Source organism: Bos mutus, chromosome 13 (genome assembly GCF_027580195.1).
Source record: "Bos mutus isolate GX-2022 chromosome 13, NWIPB_WYAK_1.1, whole genome shotgun sequence".
Lineage (NCBI taxonomy): Eukaryota > Metazoa > Chordata > Mammalia > Artiodactyla > Bovidae > Bos > Bos mutus.
The window spans coordinates 58,187,559-58,215,169 of NC_091629.1; the positions used below are offsets into that span (position 1 = coordinate 58,187,559).

Here is a 27,611-nt window from a genome sequence, read left to right on the forward strand (position 1 = left end):
CTAGGATAATGCCTGCTACAATGAAGAATTTAAATTTTAATTAGAGTAATTACTCATTACTGTTATTGTTACTACTACAAAGATTTTGACTTCTAGGGAGAAGGAATATATGTCTGTTGCATCCATTGCTTCCATGGCAACCACATGAGTATGCCACATGGATCTCAGGTAACACCTGAAGACACGGGGTTCTGAGAGGCTTAAACCCTCAGGCACAATGTTAGGAAAATGCAGAGCTGGTACCCAAACCGAGGTCCTATGTCCCCGTTACCACTGAGGGAGAGAGCAGGAGGAAGGGGGTGGCTACTGGTGGTCTTCCGAGGTCCCCTGATGTCCACTCAGGCAGACAGCTCTTTCCTGTTGGTGAAACCAGATGAGGGGTGACTGTTGGTACAGGTTCAGCTCCCTGCTTTCCCTCGTCCACAGAAATTAAAAGACATGGGCTTCTGTGAGTTGAATTTGGGGAGGGTTTCAGAAAGCTGGCTTTGTCTGGATGGATGATGTTTAGGAAATGGAGTAGTTCTCTGAGTATCTTAATCTTAACTTCAAGAAGGAAAGACTAGATAGAGGTTTGATCTGTACCTGGCCAAGAAATAACACTCACACAAGATAAGATGTTTGATCATATTGGTGATTTGTGTAATGTAGCTCTTTTGCTCAGTGCTCAAGCATGATTATCCAACTTTCACCAATCCAGTATGGTCTCATCTGATGTTGAAGCTTCGTAAAATGTTTATGTTGAGCAGGAGAACAGAAGGGCTGTTGGTGGTACCAGCTCAGGTCTTGGAACTCAGAGGTTGCTTTTCTCTTTCTCTATCAATCTCAAAGGATCGTGATGAGAGTGAAAGAGATGTATTTGTTAAATGCTTTGTTCAAATGTTAGCAGAGTAACCATTTACTGAATGTCAGATATGATAATAGTGATAGTAATACCACATTATTGCTGTTGTTCAGTCACGCAGGTGTGTCCCACTCTTTGCGACCCCATGGAGAGCAGCACACCAGGCCTCCCTGTCTCTCACCACCACCCAAGTTTGCCCAAGTTCATGTCCATTGCATCGGTGATGCCATCCAGTAATCTCTTCCTCTGACACCCTCTTCTCCTTCTGCCCTCAATCTTTTCCAGCATCAAGGACTTTTCCAATGAGTTGGCTGTTCACATCAGATGATCAAAATACTGGAGCTTCAGCTTCACCATCAGACCTTCCAATGAGTATTCAGGGTTCATTTCCCTTAAGATTGACTAGTTTGATCTTGTTGCTGTCTAAGGGACTTCAGGAGTGTTCTCCAGCACCACAGTTCCAAAGCATCAATTCTTTGGCACTCTGCCTTCTTTCTGGTCCAGATCTCACAAGCATATGTGACCAATGAGAAGACCATAGACTTGACTATATGGAACTTTTTGGCAGAGTGATGTCTCTACTTTTCAACACACTGTCTAGGTTTGTCATAGCTTTGCTAAAAAAAGAGAATCTTCTTCTGATTTCACACCTGCAGTCACCAACCACAGTGATTTTAGAGCCTAATTAGGGTAAATCTGTCACTACTTACACATTTTCCCCTTCTATTTGCCATGAAATAATAGCAGATTCCATGATCTTAGCTTTTTAACTATTTAGTTGATGAAACCAGATGAGGGACAACTGTGGGTCATGCTGTGAATACATGATCAGCTCCCTGCTTCTCCTCAGTCTCTCCCCTTATTCGTTTTTTGATGCATAAACAGGGTTAGAGCCCAGGTTGACTTCACCTTCACCAGCTAAGTTCCTGCCTGGACAAATGCCTGGTAAAGTGCATGTGTCCATTCACGGGAGAAGTTGTGGCAATGGTTGTAGGAAGGTGACCTGTATCACACCTGTCATCTGAGGTAGGTGATGGGGGTCAGGGCATTGAGATCCAGGTGAGATGACTCATGCAGAAGGCTGAAATGGAGAACCTGGGCTAACACATTGCTAGTCACTTATCTGTCTTCTGATCTACTCTCAACCACTTACTTATCATCCATCACATGCCAGGCACTGCTCTAGGGGCTGGGATGATCCCTCCATCTGTCTGATCACAATCTGTGTTTACATGAGACCCACAGGCATCATCAAGTCTGAGAATTGTTCTTACTGGATATTTGACCCCTGCAGACAGAAGCAGGAGGCATGGTTAGGTAGGGAGATTACGCAATAAACAGCTCCTCCCCTTGCCCACCCCCTCCTCATCACCTGATCCCACCCCTCAGCCAGCATATTAAAAGCTCAGTCTGTCCTCAGCATCCTCAGGAGCCCTCCTGGAAGGCTACCAAGATGAGACAGCTCTGCCTCTCCGCAGCCCTCCTCGTCCTCCTGGTTATCCTGGTGGACAGCACCCCACTGAATATACACCATATCCAGGATGAAGGTAGGTCCGGCCTCACCTCTCTTCTACAGCTTGGGAAAACAATGGAAGTCCATGAAAGTGGGTGGGGCAGGTGTGGATTGGGTGTTGCCAAGCCGTCTTCGGATTTCTCTGTCATGCTGGCCAGGATTTTTGTTTGTTTCTTTGGTTTTGGCAGCACTGGTCTTCCTCCCTATTCAAGAGTATTCTCTAGTTCCGGAGTCTTCCCTCTGGTTGCAGAGTGTGGAATCTCACTGGGGTGGCTTCTCTTGTTGCAGATCAGGGGCTCTAGGCATCTGGGCTCAGTAGTTGCAGTTCACCTTCTTAGTTGCCGCAAGGCAAATGGAATCTTCACAACAAGGGATAGAACCCAAGCCCTGTGCATTAGCATGTGGATTCTTTCCTATTGGACTACCAGGGAAGTCTTTAGTTGCAGACTTTTAACTCCACTGACATCATGACTCTCATGAGGATATTTATTAAACTTTTGTATTTATTAGAATTTTATATCCATCTATCTATCTATATCTATGTCTATATATGTGTCCCAAAATTCTGCCAGATCAGGGGCCCCATTTCTGAGAATCTCTATTCTTGTTCCCTGCTATGTCTGTGAACCTCGCTGTAGTGCAGTAATAAAAGTAAGTAAAGTGAAAGTTGTTCAGCCGTGTCCAACTCTTTGAGACCCCATGAACTCTATCATCCATGGAATTCTCCAGGCCAGAATACTGGAATGGGATCCCTTTGCCTTCTACAGGGGATCTTTCAAACACAGGGATTGAACCCAGGTCTCCCGCATTGCTGGTGGATTCTTTACCAGCTGAGCCACCAGGGAAACCCTGTATAGTAATAAAAAGCTTAAAATTTGAACCATCTCTTAGCTAATGGCCCAGGTCTCCTAAAACTCTTGAGGTTTCCTTACTTTAGATGTTATGAGATGAGTAACAAAAGGCAGCTCAAGGTAACCTTGAGGTGTGGTTTGTGTCCAAGAAACCACAAGCACCCATTTAATGTTTACAGTTTTCAACAGCTGCCACTCCAGCACCTCTGAGGAGAAGGGAGGAAACTGAGAGTGAGATCAATCACAGTGGCTGATAATCCAACCAACATGCCTGCTTAGTGAACCCTAGGGAGAAATACATAAGAACTGGGCTCAGAGAGCTTGTGGGTTGGCGAATATAGGAAGTTGAAGTGAGGGTGCTGTGCTCACTAGGGCACAGAGGCTGGGGACATCTCCCTCTCCCTTTGCCCTGCACATCTCTTCCATTTTGCTGCTTCAAGTTATATTTTGTACATTAATCTGTGAATAGTAAGCAATGGTTTCCCGAAGTTCAGCCACCGGTTCTGTTGAGTTGTTGAATTTGAAGTTGGGGTCATAGACTTGCCTGCCCCTCCATTTTAGTTATTTGGTCACAAGCATGATTGACTCAGGATCTCATGGCTGGCATCTGAACTGAGGACAGTCTTGAGCCCCCAGCCTTCAGAATCTGCAGTAACTCCATCGATTCCCATCAGAAGTAAATGGACTTGTTGAACACCCAGTGGGTGTTTGGGGAATTGGCTGCTGTTGGTAGACACACCGCATATTTGGTGTGAGGGAAAAACCCAGAATCACTCTCCCCTGTGACTGGCGGTTCAGGTGATGCTTCAAAGAGGGGGAGCAATGGAAGTACATATTGCACCCATAAATTGTTTCCAGTTATCTGTATTTTCAGAGTTCCTGGGATAATCAAGGACTGTATCAAATAGGTTGTAACATGCCAGAATCTTGTCCTGGCCCTGAAACACACATGCCATGTCCTGGGGCAAGTCATCTGCAATTTTCTCACCAGAACAGGGGATACATGTTACATGGCTTTTTGAAAAGGTTAAATTAAAATTTAATTAATTTTAATTTAATTAAATAATTAATTTATTAAAACAATTAATTAAATTAATTAATTAAATTAAATATTTAATTAAAATAAATTGAATTACATTTAATTCATTAAATTATTTATTTTAATTAATTAAAATAAAAATTGAATTACATTTCATGGTGAATTTTGTGCATGCTCTGCCAAGATGTATTACTCTAAAAAAATTTCTTTAACTATTTAGTTTGGGAAACAAAGAATATTTATGTGTCAGATAATGAGTATTCCTCTATCTGAAAAATAATCAGAAAGATCTGGGATGAATTGTCTGCAGGAAATGTAAGAAACAACCAGTTGAAGGTTGACTCCTGATACTAAAGCTGAGACATTATTAGGAAAGTCTCCAGGCCCTTTCCCATGTTCCCTTTTGACTATTGTGTATTATCCATATGTTTTCCCTCCTTTGTACATTGTTGACTACTATTTTATTATCCATATTTGATCCTTGTTTTAGTTCATAAACCAGGCATCCTAAAACTCTTGGAATTTACTGTCTTTCATAGGTCTGGAGACAAACCACACACGGGAACTTGAGAAGCGTTCAGTAGTAAATGTGGTTAAAAGTGTCCTTGGCAGTGTGATTACAGGTTTGAGCTTTCTGCACTTCTGGGGAAAGGACAGGGCACTGAGATTGGGAACAGTCCCCACTGGCCAATGATTTAAGCAAAATACCTGTTTGATGAAACCTCAAGAAGAATCCATAAATGCGGGTATTCAGAGAGCTTCTGGGGTGTTAAAACAGGGAGGGTGGTGATGTGAGGGCCCTGTATTCTCTAGGACATGGAGGCTCCCCACAACTCCACTTCCACTTTGCCTTGCACATCTACTCATTTTGGTGTGCCTAGAATTATCCTTAATAACAAGGTGTGACCACTATGTGAATAGTCTTCCTGAGTTTGGTCATCAGATTAACTGAGTTATTGAACTTGGAGGTGGGGTAACGGAACTTCCCAGTTTTAGACACTTTGTCAAATCATGAGGGATGGGCCCACATGGCTGGTATCTGAAGTGAGGACACTTCTGAGACCTCAACATGCAGAATGTACGTTAACTCCCCTGATTTCCTATCCGAATTAAATTGCATTGTTGCACACCCAGTGGGTGTTCGGGGAATTGGATATTGTTTCTAGAGACACCACATATTTGGTGTCAAGGAAACCCAACTCACTCTCCCTTGTGCTTTGGGAGCTCAGGTGAGTGCTGGGCCAGGGGAGTAATGAAAGTGGGACACTGCACCCAGAAGCTGTCACCGTTACCGGTATTTTCAGAGTTCCTGGCAGAATAGGATAGTGTATCAGTTGGGTTGTATCTTGTTCAGACCCTGTCACCCTCATGCCATGTGTCCTCCAGCAGGTCAGCCATAGTCCTCATCTGAACAGCAGATAAGTGCTGCATGAGTTCTTGGAAAATATTACAAGTCATAAATATAAACAGCTTATTCACATTTCATGACCATGCTTGGTCATTTTACACTAGGATATGTTCATGAATGATTTCTATACCTGCTTACTAGGGGCCGAAAGAAAAAATATTTATGGGCCAAGTAATAATTATCCCTCTATTTAAAATTTAATCACACAGACCTGGACCACCCAGACGAGGAAATGTTGGGAAAGCATAAAACCCACCCTTTGTGTGGTTGGCTCATGGGGCCAAGGCTTGTACAATATTAGACAATTCTCCAGGCCTTTTTCTTTGTCCCATTTGAATATCGTTTTATTGTTCATATTTGAATGTTGTCCTGGTTCATAGTCCAATATTCCTGAAAATTTTGAAATCTCCGTCTTTCACAGGTACTAAGATTATTGGAAATGGAGCCAGTATACTGACAGGATTGGCTGAAATAGTCAAGAAAGCACTTAAAGGTTAGGACTTTCTGCTCCTCTGGGGAGAGAGGAGGGCACTGAGCCTGAGGTCAGTCACCACTGGCTGACGATTCAACACATATGACTATTGACTGGAACTTCATATAAAGCCATAAATATTGGCTCAGTGAGCTTATGAGGTGGGAGGAAATGGTTGTGAGGTGACGGTGCTCTGCTCAGGAGGACACAGACACTCTGTCCAACCCCATTCCTCCTGTGCCATAAAGATCTCCTCCATTTCACTGTTTCTGAGATTTTTCCTGGACATTAATCTGAGAAAGGTGATTAAGAGTTTTCCTGAGAATGGGGACTGGTTCGATTGAGTTTTTAAGCATAGAGGTGAAATCATGGAAATTTCAGGTTTAAGTCACTTGTTCAGGAAGATGATAATTTGAGAAGACATGGTGGGCATCTGAAGTTAAGGCAGTCTTCCTATCCCAAACTGTGTCATCGGCACTAACTCCACAGATGTGGTATCAGAAATCAATTGAGAGTGGGCAGCCAACTGGGTGTTGGGAATTGGGTGGTTGGTGGAAAAAACATGTATTTGGTGTCAGGAAAAAACCCAGACTCACCCTCTCCTATGATGTGAGGGCTCAGGTGAGGCTGGGGGAGAGGTGAGTAGTGAAAGTAAGACCCAGGACCTGGAAACTCTCCCGAGTTCTCTGTATTGTCGAGTTCCTAGCCAATCAATAGTGTACTATATGGGTTGTGACATTATCGTATAATGTCTTGACCAGGCAACCCACATGCTTATTCCTGGGCAAGTCATCAGCAGTTTCCTCACCTGACAGGGGAAACATGTTACATGAGTTCTTAGAACAGATGACGAGTTATGAAAGGAAAGACTTTATTCATGTGTCACGAACAGATTTGTCCATTTCCCACCACAATGTGTTAATCTGAAAAAAAAGTTCTCTACATACTTGCTGTGGCCAAATAATTATATTCCTCTGTCAAATAATGTTTATTCCAGTATTATTAAGATAATACTGGACCAGGCTGAAAATTTACTTCTGAAACTTACTCTCTTTCATAGGTCAGGTGATGATTTCGGGAATACAATTCGATAACCATACACAAGAGGAACTGCCAACACTCGAGATTGAATACTCAACACTCAGTGAGGAGATCAAAGGTTTGTAGTGTCTGCACCTTGGGGAAGAGGGAAGGGCACTGAGATTCAGATCAATGATCAAAGACCAATGATTCACTCAATAAGTATCTTTCTTGAAACCTCAACAGTGCATAAATATTTCATGGTGAATCTCGTGCATGTTCCACCAAGATGTATTAATCTTAAATTTCTTTACCTAGAATTTGGGTCACAAAGAGTATTTGGGTGTCAAATAATGAGCATTATTCTATCATGAAATATAATTAGAGCAAGCTGGGATGAATGTCCTGCAGGGAATATAAGAAACAGCCCTGTGTAGGTTGACTCTGGATACCAAAGCTGAGACATTATTAGGAAAGTCTCCAGGCCCATTCCCACATTCTGTTTTGACTATTGCATATTATCCATAGTTGTTCCCTCATTTGTCCAGTGTTGACAACTATTTTATCATCCATATTTGATCGTTGTTTTTAGTCCATGGACGAGGCCTCCTGCAACTCTTGGATTTATTGTCTTTCCTAGGTGTGGAGACAATCCATAAACAGGGCATTGAGAAGCGTGCAGTACTACCTGTGGTTAAAGGTATCCTCGGTGGTGTGCTTAAAGGTTTGTTCTTCCTGTACCTCTGGGGAGAGGAGAGGGCATGAGACTGGGAACAGTCCTCACTGGCCCATGAGTCAATCAAAATTCCTGTTTAGTGAAACTGCAAGAAGAATCCATAAATGTGGGCATTCAGAGAGCCTCTGGGCTGTTAAAACAGGGAGGGTGGTGATGTGAATGTCTTACTGAGTTTGGTCATGAGATTAACTGAGTTATTGAACATGGAGGTGGGTTAATGGAACTTCCCAGTTTTAGACACTTTGACAAATAATGACGAATGGGTGCACATGGTTGGCTCCTGAACTCGGGACAATACTGAGACTCAACATGCAGAATGTATGTTAACTCCCCCGATTTCTTCTCTGAATTAAATTGCCTTGTTGCACACCCTGTGGGTGTTTGGATAACTGGATGTTGTTTCGAGAGACACCACATATTTGGTGTCAAGGAAACCCAACTCACTCTCCCTTGTGCTTTGGGAGCTCAGGTGAGTGCTGGGCCAGGGGAGTAATGAAAGTGGGACACTGCCCGCAGAAGCTGTTACCAATATCAGTGTTTTCAGAGTTCAGGGCAGAATAGGAGAGTATATCAAGTGGGTTGTGACAGGGTGTATCTTGTTCGGACCCTCTCACCCTCAAACCATGTGTCCTCCGGCAAGTCATGTATAGTCCTCATCTGAACAGCTAATAAGTGCTGCATGAGTTCTGGGAACATATTTTGAGTCATAAATATGAAGAGCTTATTCACATTTCATGGCCATGTTTGGTCATTTTACACCAGGAAATGTTCCTGAAACAGTTCTCTACCTACTTACTTTAGGCCAGAAAGAATGAATATTTATGGGACAAGTAATGATTATCCCTGTATTTAAAAATTAAGCACACAAACCTGGACCACTGAGAACAACAACTGCCAGGAAAGCATGAAACCCAGGCCTTGTGTGGTTGGTTCATGGACCAAGGCTTGTACAATATTAGAAAATTTTCTGTGCCTTTCTTCTGTCTTACATTTTCCTATCGTTTTATTTCTCATATGTGAACATTGTCCTGGATCATGGTACAATATCCCTGAAATGTTTGTCTTTCCTAGGTGTCAAGATTTTCGAACAGGGAGCCAGTATACTAACAGGATTGGCTGAAATCATCAAGAAAGCACTTAAAGGTTAGGACTTTCTGCTCCTCTGGGGAGAGAAGAGGGCACTGAGCCTGAGGTCAGTCACCACTGGCTGATGATTCAATACATATGAGTCTTGAGTGAAACCTCAATAAAAATCCATAAATATTGGCTCAGAGAGCTTATCAGGTGGGGCTAAACGGTCATGAGTTGAGGGTGTTCTGCTCAGAAGGGCATGGAGGCTCCATCCAACTCCACTACACCCGTACCCTAAAGATCTCCTCCATTTCACTGTTTCTGAGTTACTCTGAGAACAGTGATTAAGAGTTTTCCTGAGTTTGTTCACAGTTTGATTGAGTTTCTGAGCATGGAAGTAGAGTGGAAATTTCGAGTTTCAGTCAGTTGTTCAGAAAGATGATAACTCAAGAACACATGGCTGGCACCGAAGTCTGGGCAGTCTTGATACCTCAACCTGTGGCATTGGCACTAACTCCACAGCTATGGTATCCAAGGTCAATGGACACTGGGTGGCCTGTTGGGTGTTAGGAATGGATGATTGTGGAAAAACCATATATTTGGTGTCAGGAAAAAACCCAGACTCACCCTTCCCTGTGATTTGATGGCTCAGGTGAGGCTTGGGGAGTGGTGAGTAGTGAAAGTAATCCCCTAGACCTGGAAACTCTCACCCGTTCTCTGTGTTGTCGAGTTCCTAGCCAATCAATAGTGTATCATATGTGTTGTGACGTCATCATATATTGTCTTGACCAGGCAACCCACATGCTTATTCCTGGGGAAGTCATCTGGAGTTTCCTCATCTGACAGGGGAAACATGTTACATTAGTTCTTAGAACAGATGAAGAGTTATGAAAGAAAAGACTTTATTCATGTGTCATGACCTGATTTGTTCATTTTCCAACACAATGTGTTGAACTGAAAAAGAAATTCTCTACCTACCTGCTGTGGCCAAGTAAAAATATTTCTTTATCAAATAATGTTATTCTTGTATTATTAAGAGTAATCAAAGATCTGAACCATGAGGGGAGCAGCTCCAGGGAAAGCAAGTAACATAGCCCTTGTGGGGTAGCCTGTGGGAACAAGGTTGATACAATATAAGAAAGTCTCCAGGCCCTTTTCTTGTTGTCTTTTGATTGGTATTTTCTTATCCATGTTTGTTCCTTTTCTTGTTTCACGGACCAGGCCTCCTGAAACTCTTGAAATTTACTCTCTTTCATAGGTCAGGTGATGATTTCCGGGATACAGTTCGATAACCACACGCCAGAGGAATTGCCAACACTCGAGATTGAATACTCAACACTCAGTGAGGAGAATGAAGGTTTGTAGTTTCTGAACCTCGCGAAAGAGGGAAGGGCACTGAGATTCAGATCAATGATCAATGACCAATGATTCAATCAATAAGCCTGTTTGTTGAAACCTCAACAGTGCATAAATATTCCATGGTGAATTTAGTGCATGTTCTGCCAATATGCATTCATCTCAAAAGATTTCTTTACCTACTTACTGTGGGCCACAAAGAATATTTGGGTGTCAAATAATGAGTATTTCTCTATCATGAAAAATAATTAGAACAAGCTGGGATGAATGTTCTGCAGGGAATGAAAGAAACAGCCCTGAGTAGGTTGACTCCTGATACCAAAGCTGAGACATTGTTAGGAAAGTCTCCAGGCCCTTTCCCATGTTCCCTTTTGACTATTGTGTATTATCCATAGTTATTCCCTCATTTGTCCACTGTTGATGACTATTTTATTATCCATATTTGATCATTGTTTTAGTTCATGGCTAGGCCTCCTGAAACTCTTGGAATTTACTGTCTCTCATAGGTATGAAGACAAGCCACAAACATGGCCTTGAGAAGCGTTCAGTAAGAGAAGTGTTTAAAAAGATCCTCGGTGGTGTGATTAAAGGTTTGTTCTTCCTGTACCTCTGGTGAGAGGAGAAGGCACTGAGACTGGGAACAGTCCTCACTGGCCAATGATTCAATCAAAACACCCGTTTAGTGAAACTTCAAGAAGAATTCAGGCATTCAGAGAACATTCATAGAGCTTCTGGGCTGTTAAAACAGGGAGGGTGGTGATGTCAGGGTCTTGTGTTCTCTAAGACAAGGAGGCTCCCCACAACTCCATTTCCACTTTGCCTTGCGCATCTACTCATTTTGGTGTGCCTAGAATTATCCTTAATAACAAGGTGCAATCCCTATATGAGTGGTCTTCCTGAGTTTGGTCATCAGATTAACTGAGTTATTGAACACGGAGGTGGGGTAATGGAACTTCCCAGTTTTAGACACTTTGTCAAATCATGAGGGATGGGCCCACATGGCTGGCATCTGAAGTGAGGACACTTCTGAGACCTCAACATGCAGAATGTATATTAACTCCTTGAGTTTCTATCTGAATTAAATTGCGTTGTTGCACACCCAGTGGGTGTTCGGGGAATTGGATGTTGTTTCTAGAGACACCACATATTTGGTGTCAAGGAAACCCAACTCACTCTCCCTTGTGCTTTGGGAGCTCAGGTGAGTGCTGGGCCAGGGGAGTAATGAAAGTGGGACACTGCACCCAGAAGCTGTTACCAGGTGTTGGTATTTTCAGAGTTCAGGGCAGAATAGGATAGTGTATCAAGTGGGTTGTGACAGGGTGTATCTTGTTCGAACTCTGTCACCCTCATGCCATGTGTCCTCTGGCAAGTCATCCACAGTCCTCATCTGAACAGCAGATAAGTGCTGCATGAATTCTTGGAATATAATACCAGTCATAAATATAAACAGCTTATTCACATTGCATGGCCATTTTTGGTCATTTTACACCAGTAAATGTTCATGAAACATTTCTGTACCTACTTACTTGGGCCAGAAAGAAAGAATATTTATGGCTCAAGTGATGATTATCCCTCTGTTTAAAAATTAATCACAGAGACCTAGAACACTGAGAAGAGCAGCTGCCAGGAAAGCATGAAACCCAGGCCTTGTGTGGTTGGTTCATGGGACCAAGGACTTTACAATATTAGAAAATTCTGCTGGCCTTCCCTTTTCTCACTTTTTCCTATCATTTTATTTTTCATATGTGAATGTTGTCCTGGTTCATGTTCCAATATTCTGAAATGTTTGAAATTTTTGTCTCCCATAGGTTCCAAGATTGTCGGAAAGGGAGCCAGTATACTAGGAGGATTGGCTAAAATACTGAACGAAACAATGAAAGGTTAGGACTTTCTGAACCCCTGGGGAGAGAGGAGGGCACTGAGACTGAGATCAGTCACCACTGGCTTACGATTGAATACATATTGAACTCTTAGTGAAGCCTCAATGAAACTCAATATATATTGGCTCAGAGAACTTATGAGGGGGGAAGAAGCAGTCGTGAGTTGAAGGTGCTCTGCTCAGAAAGGCATGGAGGCTCCATCCATCTCCACTCCTCCCATGTACTAAAGATCTCCTCGTAGTCACTGTTTCTGAGATTTTTCCTGTAATGTACACTGACAGCAGTGATTAAGAGTTTTCCTGAGTTTGGTTGCTGGTTTGATTGAGTTTTTGAGCATGGAGGTAGAGTTGTGGAAATTTAAAGTCTCAGTTACTTGGTCAGAAACATGATAACTCAAGAGGGCATGGCTAGCATCTGAAGTTAGGGCCATCTCCCTACATCAACCTGTGGCATTGGCCCGAACTTCACAGATGGTATCAGAAGTCAGTGGACTTTGGCATGTTGGGTGTTGGGAATTGGATGGTTGTTGGAAAAACCGTGTATTTGGTGTTAGGAAAAATCCCAGAGTCACCCACGATGGTGACGTGATGGCTCAGGTGAGGCTTGAGGGTAGGTGAGTTAGGAAAGCAAGACCCTGGACCTGGAAACTCTCACCAGTTGTCAGTATTGTCAAGTTCCTAGCCAAGCAATAGTGTATCAAATGCGTATCAATGTGACAGTATCATGTCCTGACCAAGCCTCCTGAATGTGTGTCTTGGTGCAAGTAATCTGCAGTTTTCTCATCTGAACAGGGAATCATGTTACATGAGTTCTTAGAACAGATGATGAGTTATGAATAGAAACAGTTTATCCACGTGTCACGACCAGATTTGTCCACTTCCCACCACAATGCGTTAATCTGAAAAAATATTCTCTACCTACTTGCTGTGGCCAAGTAAAAATATTTCTCATTGGAAAAGGTTTATTCCTATATTATTAAGAGTAATAAAAAGATGTAGAGTCACGGAGGAGGGCAGCTGCAGGGAAAGCAAAAATCACAGCCTTTGTAGGGTAGCCTGTGAGAACAAGGCTTCACAATATAATGAATGTCTCCAGGCCCTTTCCCTTGTTGTCTTTTGACTGGTATTATCTTATCCACGTTTGATCCTTTTCCTGTTTCATATACCAAACTTCCTGAAACTCTTGAAATTTACTCTTTCATAGATGAGGTGATGATTTCGAGAATACAATTCTATAACCATACACAAGAGGAATTGCCAACACTTGAGATTGAATATGCAATACTCAGTGAGGAGAATAAAGGTTTGTAGTTTGGGCACCTCGGGGAAGAAGGATGGGCGCTGAGATTCAGATCAATGACCCACATGGTTCGCATTTGAACTGAGGATAGTTCTGAGACATCAAAATGCAGAATGTATATTAACTCCCCTGATTTCCTATCCGAATTAAATTGTGTTGTTGCACATCCAGTGGGTGTTTGGAGAATTGGATGTTGTTTCAAAGGACACCACATATTTGGTGTCAAGGAAACCCAACTCACTCTCCCTTGTGCTTTGGGAGTTCAGGAGATTGCTGGTCCAGGGGAGTAATGAAAGTGGGGCACTGTACCCAGAAGCTCTGACAATTATTGGTATTTTCAGCATTCCAGGCAGAATAGGATAGTGTATCAAGTGGGTTGTGTCATGATATATCTTGTTTAGATCATGTCACCCTCATGCCATGTGTCCTCTGGCAAGTCATCCATAGTCCTCATCTGAACAGCAGATAAGTGCTGGATGAATTCTGGGAACTTATTACGAGTCATAAATATAAAGAGCTTATTCACATTTCATGGCCATGTTTGGTCATTTTATACCAGGAAATGTTCATGAAAAAATTCTATACCTGCTTACTTGGTGCAAGAAAGAAAGAATATTTATGGATCAAATGAGAATTATCCCTCTGTTTAAAAATTAATCACACAGACCTAAACCACTGAGAAGAGCAAATGCTGGGAAGGCATGAAACCCAGCTGTTGGGTGGTTGGTTCATGGGACCAAGGCTTGTACAATATTAGAAAATTCTCCAGGCCTTTACTTTGTCTTACTTTTTCCTAATGTTTTATTTTTCATATGTGAATATTGTCTTGGTTCATGGTACAATATTCCTGAAATGTTTGTCTTTCATAGGTGTCAAGATTGTCGGAAAGGGAGCCAGTATACTAACAGGATTGGCTGAAATAGTCAAGAAAGCACTTAAAGGTTAGGACTTTCTGCTCCTCTGGGGAGAGAGGAGGGCACTGAGCCTGAGGTCAGTCACCACTGGCTGACGATTCAATACATATGACTCTTGAGTGAAACCTCAATACAAATCCATAAATATTGGCTCAGAGAGCTTATCAGGTGGGGCTAAATGGTCATGAGTTGAGGGTGCTCTACTCAGAAGGTCATGGAGGCCTATCTAACTCCACTACACCTACGCCCTACAGATCTCCTCCATTTCAGTGTTTCTGAGTTTTTTCCTGTATGTTACTCTGAGAACAGTGATTAAGAGTTTTCCTGAGTTTGTTCCTGGTTTGATTGAGTTTCTGAGCATGGAGATAGAGTGGAAATTTCGAGTTTCAGTCACTTGTTCAGAAATGTGACAACTCGAGAACACATGGCTGGCATCTGAAGTCTGGGCAGTCTCGATACCTCAACCTGTGGCATTGGCACTAACTCCACAGATATGGTATCCAAGGTCAATGGACACTGGGCGGCCTGTTGGGTGTTGGGAATTGGATGGTTGTTGGAAAAACCATATATTTGGTGTCAGGAAAAAACCCAGACTCACCCTCCCTGTGATTTGATGGCTCAGGTGAGGCTTGGGGAGTGGTGAGTAGTAAAAGTAATCCCTGGACCTGGAAACTCTCACCCGTTCTCTGTGTTGTCGAGTTCCTAGCCAATCAATAGTGCATCAAATGGGTTGTGACGTCATCATATATTGTCTTGACCAGGCAACCCACATGCTTATTCCTGGGGATGTCATCTGGGTTTCCTCATCTGAACAGGGAAACAAGTTACATTAGTTCTTAGAACAGATGAAGAGTTATGAAAGGAAAGACTTTATTCATGTGTCATGACCTGATTTGTCTATTTTCCAACACAGTGTGTTAACCTGAAAAAATCATTCTCTACATACTTTCTGTGGCCAAGTAAAAATATTTCTTTATCAAACAATGTTTATTCCCATATTATTAAGAGTAATCAAAAGATCTGAGCCAGGTGGGGAGCAGCTGCAGGGAAAGCAAGAAACACAGACCTTGTGGGGTAGCCTGTGGGAGCAAGGCTGATACAATATAAAGAAAGTCTCCAGGCTCTTTCCCCTATTGTCTTTTGACTGGTATTATATCATGCATCTGTGTTCCTTTTCTTGTTTCACGGACCATGTCTACTGAACTCCTGAAATTTACTGTCTTTCATAGGTCAGGTGATGATTTCCGGGATACAGTTTGATAACAGTACTCAAGAGGAAATTCCAACACTCCAGATTGAATACTCAACACTCATTGAGGAGAATGAAGGTTTGTATTTTCTGGACCATAAGGAAGAGGGAAGGGCACTGAGATTCAGATCCATGACCAATGATCAATGATTCAGTCAAAACGTCTGTTTCTTGAAACCTCAACAGCACATAAATATTTCATGGTGAATTTAGTGCATGTTACACCAATATGCATTCATGTAAAAAATAAATTTAAATTAAAAAAATTTCTTTACCTATTTACTTTGGGCCACAAAGAATATTTAGGTGTCAAATAATGAATATTCTGCTATCATGAAAAATAATTAGAGCAAGCTGGAATGAATGTCTGCAGGGAATGTAAGAAACAACCCTGTGTAGGTTGACTCATGATGCAAAGCTGAGACATTGTTAGGAAAGTCTCCAGGCCCCATCCCACGTTCTGTTTTGACTATTGCGTATTATCTATGTTTTATCCCTCATTTGTCCACTGTTGACGACTATTTTATTATGCATACTTGATCGTTGTTTTAGTCCATGGACCAGGCCTCCTGTAACTCTTGGATTTATTGTCTTTCCTAGGTGTGGAGACAATCCATAAACGAGGCATTGAGAAGCGTGCAGTACTGCCCGTGGTTAAAGGTATCCTCGGCGGCGTGCTTAAAGGTTTGTGTTCTTCCTGTAGCTCTGGGGAGAGGAAAGGGCACTGAGACTGGGAACAGTCCTCACTGGCCCATGAGTCGATCAAAATTCCTGTTTAGTGAAACCGCAAGAAGAATCCACAATTGTGGGCATTCAGAGAGCCTCTGGGCTGTTAAAACAGGGAGGGTGGTGATGTGAGCATCTTCCTGAGTTTGGTCATGAGATTAACTGAGTTATTGAACATGGAGGTGGGTTAATGGAACTTCCCAGTTTTAGACACTTTGCCAAATAATGACAAATGGGCGCACATTGGCTGGCTCCTGAACTCGGGATAATTCTGAGACTCAACATGCTGAATGCATGTTACCTCCCCTGATTTCCTCTCCAAATTAAATTGCATTCTTGCATACCCCACGGGTGTTTGGGGAATTGGATGATGTTTTGAGAGACACCACATATTTGGTGTCAAGGAAACCCAACTCACTCTCCCTTGTGCTTTGGGAACTCAGGTGAGTGCTGGGCCAGGAGAGTAATGAAAGTGAGAAACTGCATCCAGAAGCTGTTACCAATATCAGTGTTTTCAGAGTTCAGGGCAGAATAGGAGAGTATATCAAGTTGGTTGTGACAGGGTGTATCTTGTTCGGACCCTGTCACCCTCAAACCCTGTGTCCTCCAGCAAGTCATGTATAGTCCTCATCTGAACAGCAGATAAGTGCTGCCTGAGTTCTGGGAACATATTACGAGTCATAAATATAAACAGCTTATTCACATTTCATGGCTATGTTTGGTCATTTTATGCCAGTAAATCTTCATGAAACAGTTCTGTACCTACTCACTTAGGGCCAGAAAGAATGAATATTTATGGGATAAGTAATAATTATCCTTCTATATAAAAATTAATCACACAGACCTGGACCACTGAGAACAGCAACTGCCAGGAAAGCATGAAACCCAGGCCTTGTGGTTGGTTCATGGACCAAGGCTTGTACAATATTAGAAAATTTTCTGTGCCTTTCCTCTGTCTTACATTTTCCTATCGTTTTATTTTCATATGTGAACATTGTCCTGGACCATGGTGCAATATTTCTGAAATGTTTGTCTTTCCTAGGTGTCAAGATTTTCGGAAAGGGAGCCAGTGTACTAACAGGATTGGCTGAAATCATCAAGAAAGCACTTAAAGGTTAGGACTTTCTGCTCCTCTGGGGAGAGAGGAGGGCACTGAGCCTGAGGTCAGTCACCACTGGCTGACGATTCAATACATATAAGTCTTGAGTTAAACCTCAATAAAAATCCATAAATATTGGCTCAGAGAGCTTATCAGGTGGGGCTAAACGGTCATGAGGTGAGGGTGCTCTGCTCAGGAAGGCATGGAGGCTCCATCCAACTCCACTACACCAATGCCAAAACATTCCCTGCATTTCAGTGTTTCTGAGTTTTTTCCTGTACGTTACTCTGAGAACAGTGAATAAGACTTTTCCTGAGTTTATTAACTGGTTTGACTGAGTTTTTGAGCATGGAGGTAGAGAGGAAATTTCAAGGTTCAATCACTTGTTCAGAAACTTGATAACTCAAGAACAAATGGCTGGCATCTGAAGTCTGGGCAGACTCCATACCTCAACCTGTGGCATCAGCACTAACTCCCCAGATATGGTATCCAAGGTCAATGGACACTGGGCGGCCTGTTGGGTGTTGGGAATTGGATGGTTGTTGGACAAACCACATATTTGGTGTCAGGAAAAAGCCCAGACTCACCCTCCCCTGTGATTTGATGGCTCAGGTGAGGATTGGGGAGCGGTGAGTAGTAAAAGTAATCCCCTGGACCTGGAAACTCTCACCCGTTCTTTGTATTATTGAGTTCCTAGCCAATCAATAGTGTATCATATGGTTTGTGACATCATCATATATTGTCTTGACCAGGCAACCCACATGCTTATTCCTGGGGAAGTCATCTGGAGTTTCCTCATCTGAACAGGGGAAACACGTTACATTAGTTCTTAGAACAGATGAAGAGTTATGAAAGGAAAGACTTTATTCATGTGTCATGACCTGATTTGTCTATTTTCCAACACAGTGTGTTAAGGGGAAAAATGATTTTCTACCTACTTGCTGTGGCCAGTAAAAGTATTTCTTTATCAAACAATGTTTATTCCCATATAATTAAGAGTAATGAAAAGATCCAGCCATGAGGGGAACAGCTGCTGGGAAAGCAAGAAACACAGCCCTTGTGGGGTAGCCTGTGGGAGCAAGGCTGATAAAATATTAGGAGAGTCTCCATGCCCTTTCCCCTGTTGTCTTTTGACTGGTATTATATTATGCATCTGTGTTCCTTTTCTAGTTTCTTGGACCATGTCTTCTGAAACTCTTGAAATTTACTCTCTTTCATAGGTCAGGTGATGATTTCTGGGATACAGTTTGATAACAGTACTCAAGAGGAAATGCCAACACTCCAGATTGAATACTCAACACTCATTGAGGAGATCAAAGGTTTGTATTTTCTGGACCTCGGGGAAGAGGGATGGGCACTGAGATCAGATCCATGATCAATGATTCAGTCAATACACCTATTTCGTGAAATCTCAACAGCGCATAAATATTTCATGGTGAATTAGTGCATGTTCTGCCAATATGCATTCATCAAAAAAAATTCTTTACCTACTTACTTTGTGCCACAAAGAATATTTGGGTGTCAAATAATGAGTCTTCTGCTATCACGAGAAATAATTAAGGCAAGCTGGGATGAATGTTCTGCAGGGAATATAAGAAAGAGCCCTGTGTAGGTTGACTCCTGAACCAAAGCTGAGACATTATTAGGAAAGTCTCCAGGCCCATTCCCATGTTCTATTTTGACTATTGCATATTACCCATATTTTTTCCCCTCATTTGTACTGTTGATGACTATTTTTATCCATATTTGATCATTGTTTTAGTCCATGGACCAGGCCTCCTGCAACTCTTGGATTTACTGTCTTTCCTAGGTGTGGAGACTAGCCATAAACAGAGACTTGAGAAGCGTGCAGTGCTACCTGTGGTTAAAGGTATCCTCGGCGGCGTGCTTAAAGGTTGGTGTTCTTCCTGTAGCTCTGGGGAGAGGAGAGGGCACTGAGACTGGGAACAGTCCTCACTGGCTCACGAGTCAATCAAAATTCCTGTTTAGTGAAACCGCAAGAAGAATCCACAATTGTGGGCATTCAGAGAGCCTCTGGGCTGTTAAAACAGGGAGGGTGGTGATGTGAGCATCTTCCTGAGTTTGGTCATGAGATTAACTGAGTTATTGAACATGGAGGTGGGTTAATGGAACTTCCCAGTTTTAGACACTTTGACAAATAATGACCAAGGGGTGCACATGGCTGGCCCCTGAACTCGGGATAATTCTGAGACTCAACATGCTGAATGCATGTTACCTCCCCTGATTTCCTCTCCAAATTAAATTGCATTGTTGCACACCCCATGGGTGTTTGGGTAACTGGATATTGTTTTGAGAGACACCACATATTTGGTGTCAAGGAAACCCAACTCACTCTCCCTTGTGCTTTGGGAGCTCAGGTGAGTGCTGGGCCAGGAGAGTAATGAATGTGGGACACTGCACCCAGAAGCTGTCACCAGTTATCGGTATTTTCAGAGTTCCAGGCAGAATAGGAGAGTATATCAAGTTGGTTGTGACAGGGTGTATCTTGTTTGGATCCTGTCACCCTCAAACCATGTGTCCTCCAGCAAGTCATGTATAGTCCTCATCTGAACAGCTAATAAGTGCTGCATGAGTTCTGGGAAAATACTACGAGTCATAAATATAAACAGCTTATTCACATTTCATGGCTATGTTTGGTCATTTTATGCCAGTAAATCTTCATGAAACAGTTCTGTACCTACTCACTTAGGGCCAGAAAGAATGAATATTTATGGGATAAGTAATAATTATCCCTCTATATAAAAATTAATCACACAGACCTGGACCACTGAGAACAGCAACTGCCAGGAAAGCATGAAACCCAGGCCTTGTGGTGGGTTCATGGACCAAGGCTTGTACAATATTAGAAAATTTTCTGTGCCTTTCCTCTGTCTTACATTTTCCTATCGTTTTATTTTCATACGTGAACATTGTCCTGGATCATGGTGCAATATTCTTGAAATGTTTGTCTTTCCTAGGTGTCAAGATTTTTGGACAGGGAGCCAGTGTACTAACAGGATTGGCTGAAATCATCAAGAAAGCACTTAAAGGTTAGGACTTTCTGCTCCTCTGGGGAGAGAGGAGGGCACTGAGCCTGTGGTCAGTCACCACTGGCTGATGATTCAATACATATGAGTCTTGAGTGAAACCTCAATAAAATCCATAAATATTGGCTCAGAGAGCTTATCAGGTGGGGCTAAACGGTCATGAGGTGAGGGTGCTCTGCTCAGGAAGGCATGGAGGCTCCATCCAACTCTACTACACTCATGTCCTAAAGATCTCCTCCATTTCACAGTTTCTGAGTTTTTTTCCTGTACGTTACTCTCAGAACAGGGATTCAGAGTTTTCCTGAGTTTGTTTACTGGTTTGATTGAGTTTTTGAGAATGGAGGTAGGGTGGAAAGTTCCATTTTCAGTCACTTGTTCAGAAACATGATAACTCGAGAACACATGGCTGGCATCTATAGTCAGGGCACTCTTGATACCTCAACCTGCGGCATCGGCCCTGACTCCACAGACACGGTATCAGAAATCAAAGGACAGTGGGTGGCCCGTTGGGTGTTGGGAATTGGATGGTTGGTGGAAAGACCACGCATTTGGTGTCAGGAGAAATAGGCTCACCCAGACTCAGCCTCCCCTGTGATGTGAGGGTTCAGGTGAGTCTTGGGAGAGGTGTGTAGTGATAGTAAGACCCTGGACCTGGAAACTCTCACCAGTTCTCTGTATTGTCGAGTTCCTAGCCAATATATAGTGTATCAAATTAGTTGCGACGTGATAGTATATTGTCCTGACCAGGCCACCCACATGCTTTTGTCCTGACCAAGTCATCTGCTGTTTCCTCATCTGAACAAGGGAAACATTAGTTTTGGAACAGGATTCCAAAAGAATGGAACAGGGCTACATTAGTTCTTAGAACAGATGACAAGTTACGAATAGAAAGACTTTATTCACATGTCAAGAACAGATTTGTCCATTTTCCAACATGATGTGTTATTGTGAAAAAAGATTCTCTACCTGCATGCCTTGGCCAGGTAAAATATTTCTTTATCAAATAATGTCCATTCCTGTATTAAGAGTAATCAAAAGATGTTGAGCCATGTAGGAGGGCAACTGCAGGGAAAGAAAGAAGCTCAGCCCTTGTAGGGTAGCCTGTGGGAGCAAGGCTGATGCAGTATAATGAAAGTGACCAGGCCCTTACCCTTGTTGTCTTTTGATTGTTATTATCTCATTCATGCTTGATCCTTTTCCTATTTCCATTCCAAGGCCTCCTGAAACTCTTGAAATTTACTCTCTTTCATAGGTCAGGTGATGATTTCCGGAATACAATTTGACAACCATACACAAGAGGAATTGCCAACACTCAAGATTGAATACTCAACACTCAGTGAGGAGAATAAAGGTTTGTATTTTCTGGACCTTGCAGAAGAGGGAAGGGTACTGAGATTCAGATCAATGACCAATTACCAATGATTCAATCAATAAACCTATATCTTGAGACCTCAACATTGCATAAATGTTTCATGGTGAGTTTTGTGCATGTTCCACCAAGATGTATAATTCTCAGAAAATTTCTTTACCTTCTTAGTTTGGGCAAGGAAAAATATTTAGGTGTCAAATAATGAGTATTCTGCTATCATGAAAAGAAATTAGAAAAACCTGGTATGAGTGTTCTGCAGGGAATGTGTGAAACAGTCCTCTGTAGGTTGACTCTTGACATCAAAGCTGAGACATTATTAGGAAAGTCTCCAGTCCCTTTCCCATGTCCTGTTTTGACAGCTGTTTATTATCCATATTTGTTCCCTCCTTCGTCCACTCTTCACTACCATTTTATTATGCATATTTGATCCTTGTTTTAGTTCATGGACCAGGCCTCCTGAAATCTGGAATTTTCTGTCTTTCACAGGTGTGGAGACAAGCCAGAAGCGGGTACTTGAGAAGCGTTCAGTAGTACATGTGGTCAAAAGTATCCTAGGTGGTGTGATTAAAGGTTTGATCTTCTTGTATTTCTGGGGAGAGGAGAGGGCCCTGATTTTGGGAACAGTAACCACTGGCCAATGATTCAATCAAAATACCTGTTGAATGAAACCTGAAGAAGAATCCATAAAAGTTGGCATTCAGAAAGCTTTTGGGCTGTTAAATTAGGGAGGTTGGTGATATGAGGGTCCTGTGTTCTCTAGGAAATTGAGTCTCCCCACAACTTCACTTCCACTTTGCCTTGCACATCTCACTCATTTTGGTGTGTCTAGATTTATCCTTAATATTACTGTGAGATCCGCATGTGAGTTGTCTTCCTGAGGTTGGTCATCAGATTAACTGAATTACTGAACATGGATGTGAAGTAATGGAACTTCCCAGTTTTAGACACTTTGTCAAATCATGAGGGATGTGCCCACATGGTTGGTATCTGAAGCGAGGACAGTTCTGAGACCTCAGCATGAAGAATGTATATTAACTCCCCCAATTTCCTATCCAAATTAAATTGCGTTGTTGCACACCCAGTGGGTGTTTGGGGAATTGGATGTTGTTTCTAGAGACACCACGTATTTGGTGTCAAGGAAACTCAACTCACTCTCCCTTGTGCTTTGGGAGCTCAGGTGAGTGCTGGGCCAGGGGAGTAATGAAAGTGGGACACTGCACCCAGAAGCTGTTACCAGGTGTTGGTATTTTCAGAGTTCAGGGCAGAATAGGATAGTGTATCAAGTGGGTTGTGACAAGGTGTATCTTGTTTGGACCCTGTCACCCTCATGCCATGTGTCCTCTGGCAAGTCATCTATAGTTCTCATGTGATCAGCAGATAAGTGCTGCATGAGTTCTTTGAACATGGAGCAAAGTTTCTTCAGTCATGTCCGACTCTTTGCGACCCATGGACTATAGCCTGCTAGATTCCTCTGTCCATGGGATTTTCAAGGCAAGAATCCTGGAGTGGGTTGCCATTTCCTTCTCCACTGAACGTATTATCAGTCATAAATATAAGCAGTTTATTCACATTTCATGGCCATGTTTGGTCATTTTCCACAAGGATATGTTCATGAAATATTTCTCTACCTACTTACTTGGGGCCAAAAGAAAGAATGTTTATGGGTCAAATAATGATCATCCTTCTATTTAAAAATTAATCACACGGACCCTGACCACTCAGAAATGGAACTGCTGGGAAAGGATGAAAACCAGCCCTAGGCTCATGGGACCAAGGCTTGAACAATATTAGCAAATTGTCCAGGCCTTTTCCTTTCTCCACTTTTTCCTATGATTTTATTTTTCATATTTGAATGTTGTCCTTGTTCATGGTCCAATAGTTGTGAAAATTTTGAAATGTTTGTCTTTCTTAGGTACCAAGATTTTCGGAAAGGGAGCCAGTATACTAACAGGATTGGCTGAGATAGTCAAGAAAGCACTTAAAGGTTAGAACTTTCTGCACCTCTGGGGAGAGAGGAGGGCACTGAGCCTGAGGTCAGTCACCACTGGCTGATGATTCAACACATATGCCTATTGAGTGAAACCTCAATAAAAATCCATAAATATTGGCTCAGAGAGCTTATGATGTGGGAAGAAATGGTCATGAGGTGAGGGTGCTCTGCTCAGGAAGGCATGGAGGCTCCGTCCACCTCCACTCCTCCCATGTCCGAAGGATCTCCTCCATTTCATGGTTTCTGAGTTATTTCCTGTATGTTAGTCCGAGAACAGTGATTGAGTTTTCCTGAGTTTGGTCGCTGGTTCTATTGACTTTTTGAGCATGGAGGTGGAGTCATGGAAATTTCAGTTTCAGTCACTTGGTCAGAAGCATGATAACTCGAGAACACTCAATGCCCTGACCTCAGATCTGGCATCTGAGGTCAGGGCATTCCTGATACCTCAACCTGTGGCATCGGCCCTGACTCCACAGATATGATATCAGAAGTCAATGGACAATGGGAGGCCTGTTGGGTGCTGGGAACTGGATGGTTGGTGGAAAAACCATGTATTTGGTGTCAGAAAAATAGACTCAGCCAGGTTCACCCTTCCCTGTGATGTGAGGGCTCAGGTGAGGCTTGGGGAGAGGTGAGTAGTGAAAGTAAGACCCTGGACCTGGAAACGCTCACTGGTCATTTGTATTGTTGAGTTCCTAGCCAATCAATAGTGTATCAAATGTGACGTGACATGACAGTATCTTGTCCTGACCAGGCCAGCCACATGCTTGTTTCCTGAGGCAAATCATCAACATGAGGAAACATGTTACATTAGTTCTTAGAAGGGATGATGAGTTACGAATAGAAAGACTTTATTCACACGTCATGAACAGATTTGTCCATTTTCCATCAGAATGTTTTAATCTGAAAGAAGATGTCTGCCTACATAGTTTGGCCAAGTAAAAGTATTTCTCTATCAAATAATGTTTATTCCTGTGTTAAGAGTAATCAAAAGATGTTGAACCATGGAGGAGGGCAACTGCAGGGAAAGCAAGAAACAGCCCTTGTGGGGTAGCCTGTGGGAGCAAGGCTGATAAAATATAACGAAAGTCTCCAGGCCCCTTCCCTTGTTGTCTTTTGACTGGTATTATCTTATCCATGTTTGATCCTTTTCCTGTTTCACGGACCAGGCCTCCTGAAATTCTTGAAATTTACTCTCCTTCATAGGTCAGGTGATGATTTCCAGAATACAGTTCGATAACCATACGCAAGAGGAATTGCCAACACTCAATATGGAATACTCAACACTCAATGAGGAGAATAAAGGTTTGTAGTGTCTGCACCACCCACTCCAGTGTTCTTGCCTGGAGAATCCCAGGGACAGGGGAGCCTGATGAGCTGCTGTCTATGGGGTTGCACAGAGTCGGACATGACTGAAGCGATTTAGCAGCAGCAGTAGTGTCTGCACCTTGGGGAAGAGGGAAGGGCACTGAGATTCAGATCAATGACCAATGATTCCTTCCATAAGCCTTTCTATTGAAACCTGAACAGTGCATAAGTATTTGGGTTCAGAGAGTTTTCTGGGTGGTCAATACCATTGCAAGGTGCTGTACTAATTGGGGAATGGAGGCTCCACACACCTCCACTGCCCCTTGGCCCTACTCCTCTCCTCCATTTCACTGTGATGTTTCATGTATATTCATCTGGGAACAGTAGGTAAGTGTTGTCCAAAGTTTAGTCATCATTAACACTCAGTTATTGAACATGGAGTTGGGATCATGGACCTCTCCATTTTAACCATTTGGTCATAAGCAAAACTAAGTGGGGACCACGTTGCTTGCACTAAAGTGAGGACAATCTTGGGTGCTTAACCTGTGGGGGTAACTGTATAGATTTCATACCAGACATCAATTGACTGGGGGACACCCAGTGGGTGTCTGGAGAATTGCTTAGTGTTGGTAAAGACACCACATATTTGTGATAGGATAAATCCAGGCTCAGTCTGCCCGTTTGATTTGGGGGCTTAGGTTACCTTACTTACAAGGAAGTAATGAAAGTAGGTCGCCAGCTCCAGAAACTCTTACAAGTAAACTGTGTTTCCCAATTCCTGGTAGAATCATATATTATATCAGATGCATTGTGACACCATAGTAACTTGTCCTGACTCTACCATCCACATGCTCTGTTTCATGGGAAAAGTTATCTTCAATTTCCTCATCTGAAGAGGGGAAATATATTACATACATCCTTTGAACAGAGTTCCAGTCATGAATATAAAGAATTTATGCCCTGCCTCCTTAGTGTCTACAGCGTTTGAAAGTTTAGTTTCCTGACAAGGAACTGAACCTAGGACTACTTAATTGGAATACAGATTCTTAACCACTGGACCACCTCAGAAGTCTTACAGATATTCTTCAGCTTATCAAAGGCATTATACCTATCTTTCTTAGAAGACTTCATGAGGAGATATACATTTGTATATGATTACTATATCATGTCATCCCTAGCAACATTCATATTCTGTCCCAGAAGGGGTGTTTTCAAATGGGCATTTCAATTTGACCACACTCCACAACCCTAACATTCTCTCTTGCAAACAAACCGGTGGTTCTAGTTGTTGTCCTTGTACGGAGCAGTGATGACCATCCTCATAACTGAGCCATTGCCCCTCTAGTTTCCCCAGCTTTTATGCCTGCTTTCTGCGTGGAGCCTAAATTTGTTGGTGTCTGCAACGCCTCGATGACCAGGTACTTCTACAATGCCCAGACCGGGCACTGTGAGCTGTTTGTATATAGCGGTTGCGGAGGAAACGAAAACAACTTCCCAACATTGGAGGAGTGCATGAAGACCTGCTATCCAAAGGCACAGTCCCTGTGGTAAGACAGGGGCCAGGGCACAGGAGGAGGGAAGGGCTGGGGAAATGGGTGGAGCTCAGGGGGCCACACACCATTCCCCCTGCACAGTGTCTTCCTCCTCGCTGCTGCCAGGAGAAGAGGCTGCAGTGTCCTGTGAAACCCACACTGAGCGAGTTCTCCAGGGAGAGGATGGCAGAAGGTCAACCCCAGATATCTCTTTGTGATCATCTGAGCCTGATCACATGCTCCTCTTTCTCATTTGGGAACACTGACTCAGCCACCCTCCAGGGGCAGGTCTGCAGTGCTCCTGAGTGCCCCACCTAGGCTTGGAAAATTCACTTCCTTTTTGTTCGTGATTCGGGAATGTGGTTCCATATTGTTTTGAAAATATGGGATCTATTAAGTTGACCATTGTCTAGGTCTGGGGCTACACTGATGGCTCAACAAGTTCCTTTCTTTCTGCAGATGACATGTGAAGAGTAGTCCCTGAAACTCTGATGTCCGAGGAGGACTCCTGCAGGGTGGGCTGTGTCTACATCTGAACCTCTTCAGTCTCCTCACAGTCCTTCTCTCCCTACCCTCCTCAGCAGAGCGTGCCTATTTCCTTTCCTCTATTGGTCAACATGTCTAATTCTGTTCTATCCAGGTGACTCTCATCACGGTGAGAGCATGTCTTCCTTTTACCCCTAGCACTTCACACAGTTCCTGACACCAAAGAGGCTGTTTATAATTATTTGAGTAAGGAAGGAGTAAGGAAGGAACACATTCCTCATGACATTAATTCAGAGCCTGCAGTGTAACACAGGATTTTTGTTTTCACCCCCATCCTCACGGCATCCTCACCTACATCCCTGTCCCCACCATCACTGCTCTCCTTGTGGGTGTCCAAGATGGTAT

The 27,611-nt window shown here is 42.9% G+C and overlaps 1 protein-coding gene across 1 annotated transcript; it reads left to right on the forward strand.

Moving 5' to 3' along the window:
• The first annotated feature begins 2,294 nt into the window (after positions 1–2,294).
• On the forward strand, positions 2,295–27,611 carry LOC102265130 (trophoblast Kunitz domain protein 1-like). Its single transcript, XM_070382033.1, is given in 22 exon segments — positions 2,295–2,388; positions 6,074–6,145; positions 7,185–7,283; positions 7,785–7,868; positions 8,952–9,023; positions 10,210–10,308; positions 10,814–10,897; positions 12,116–12,187; positions 13,391–13,489; positions 16,250–16,302; positions 16,304–16,333; positions 17,418–17,448; positions 17,451–17,489; positions 18,695–18,793; positions 19,285–19,368; positions 20,453–20,524; positions 21,774–21,872; positions 22,377–22,460; positions 23,803–23,874; positions 25,087–25,185; positions 26,534–26,735; positions 27,180–27,611. Coding segments are annotated over 22 exon segments (1,740 nt in total). The 3' UTR covers positions 27,181–27,611.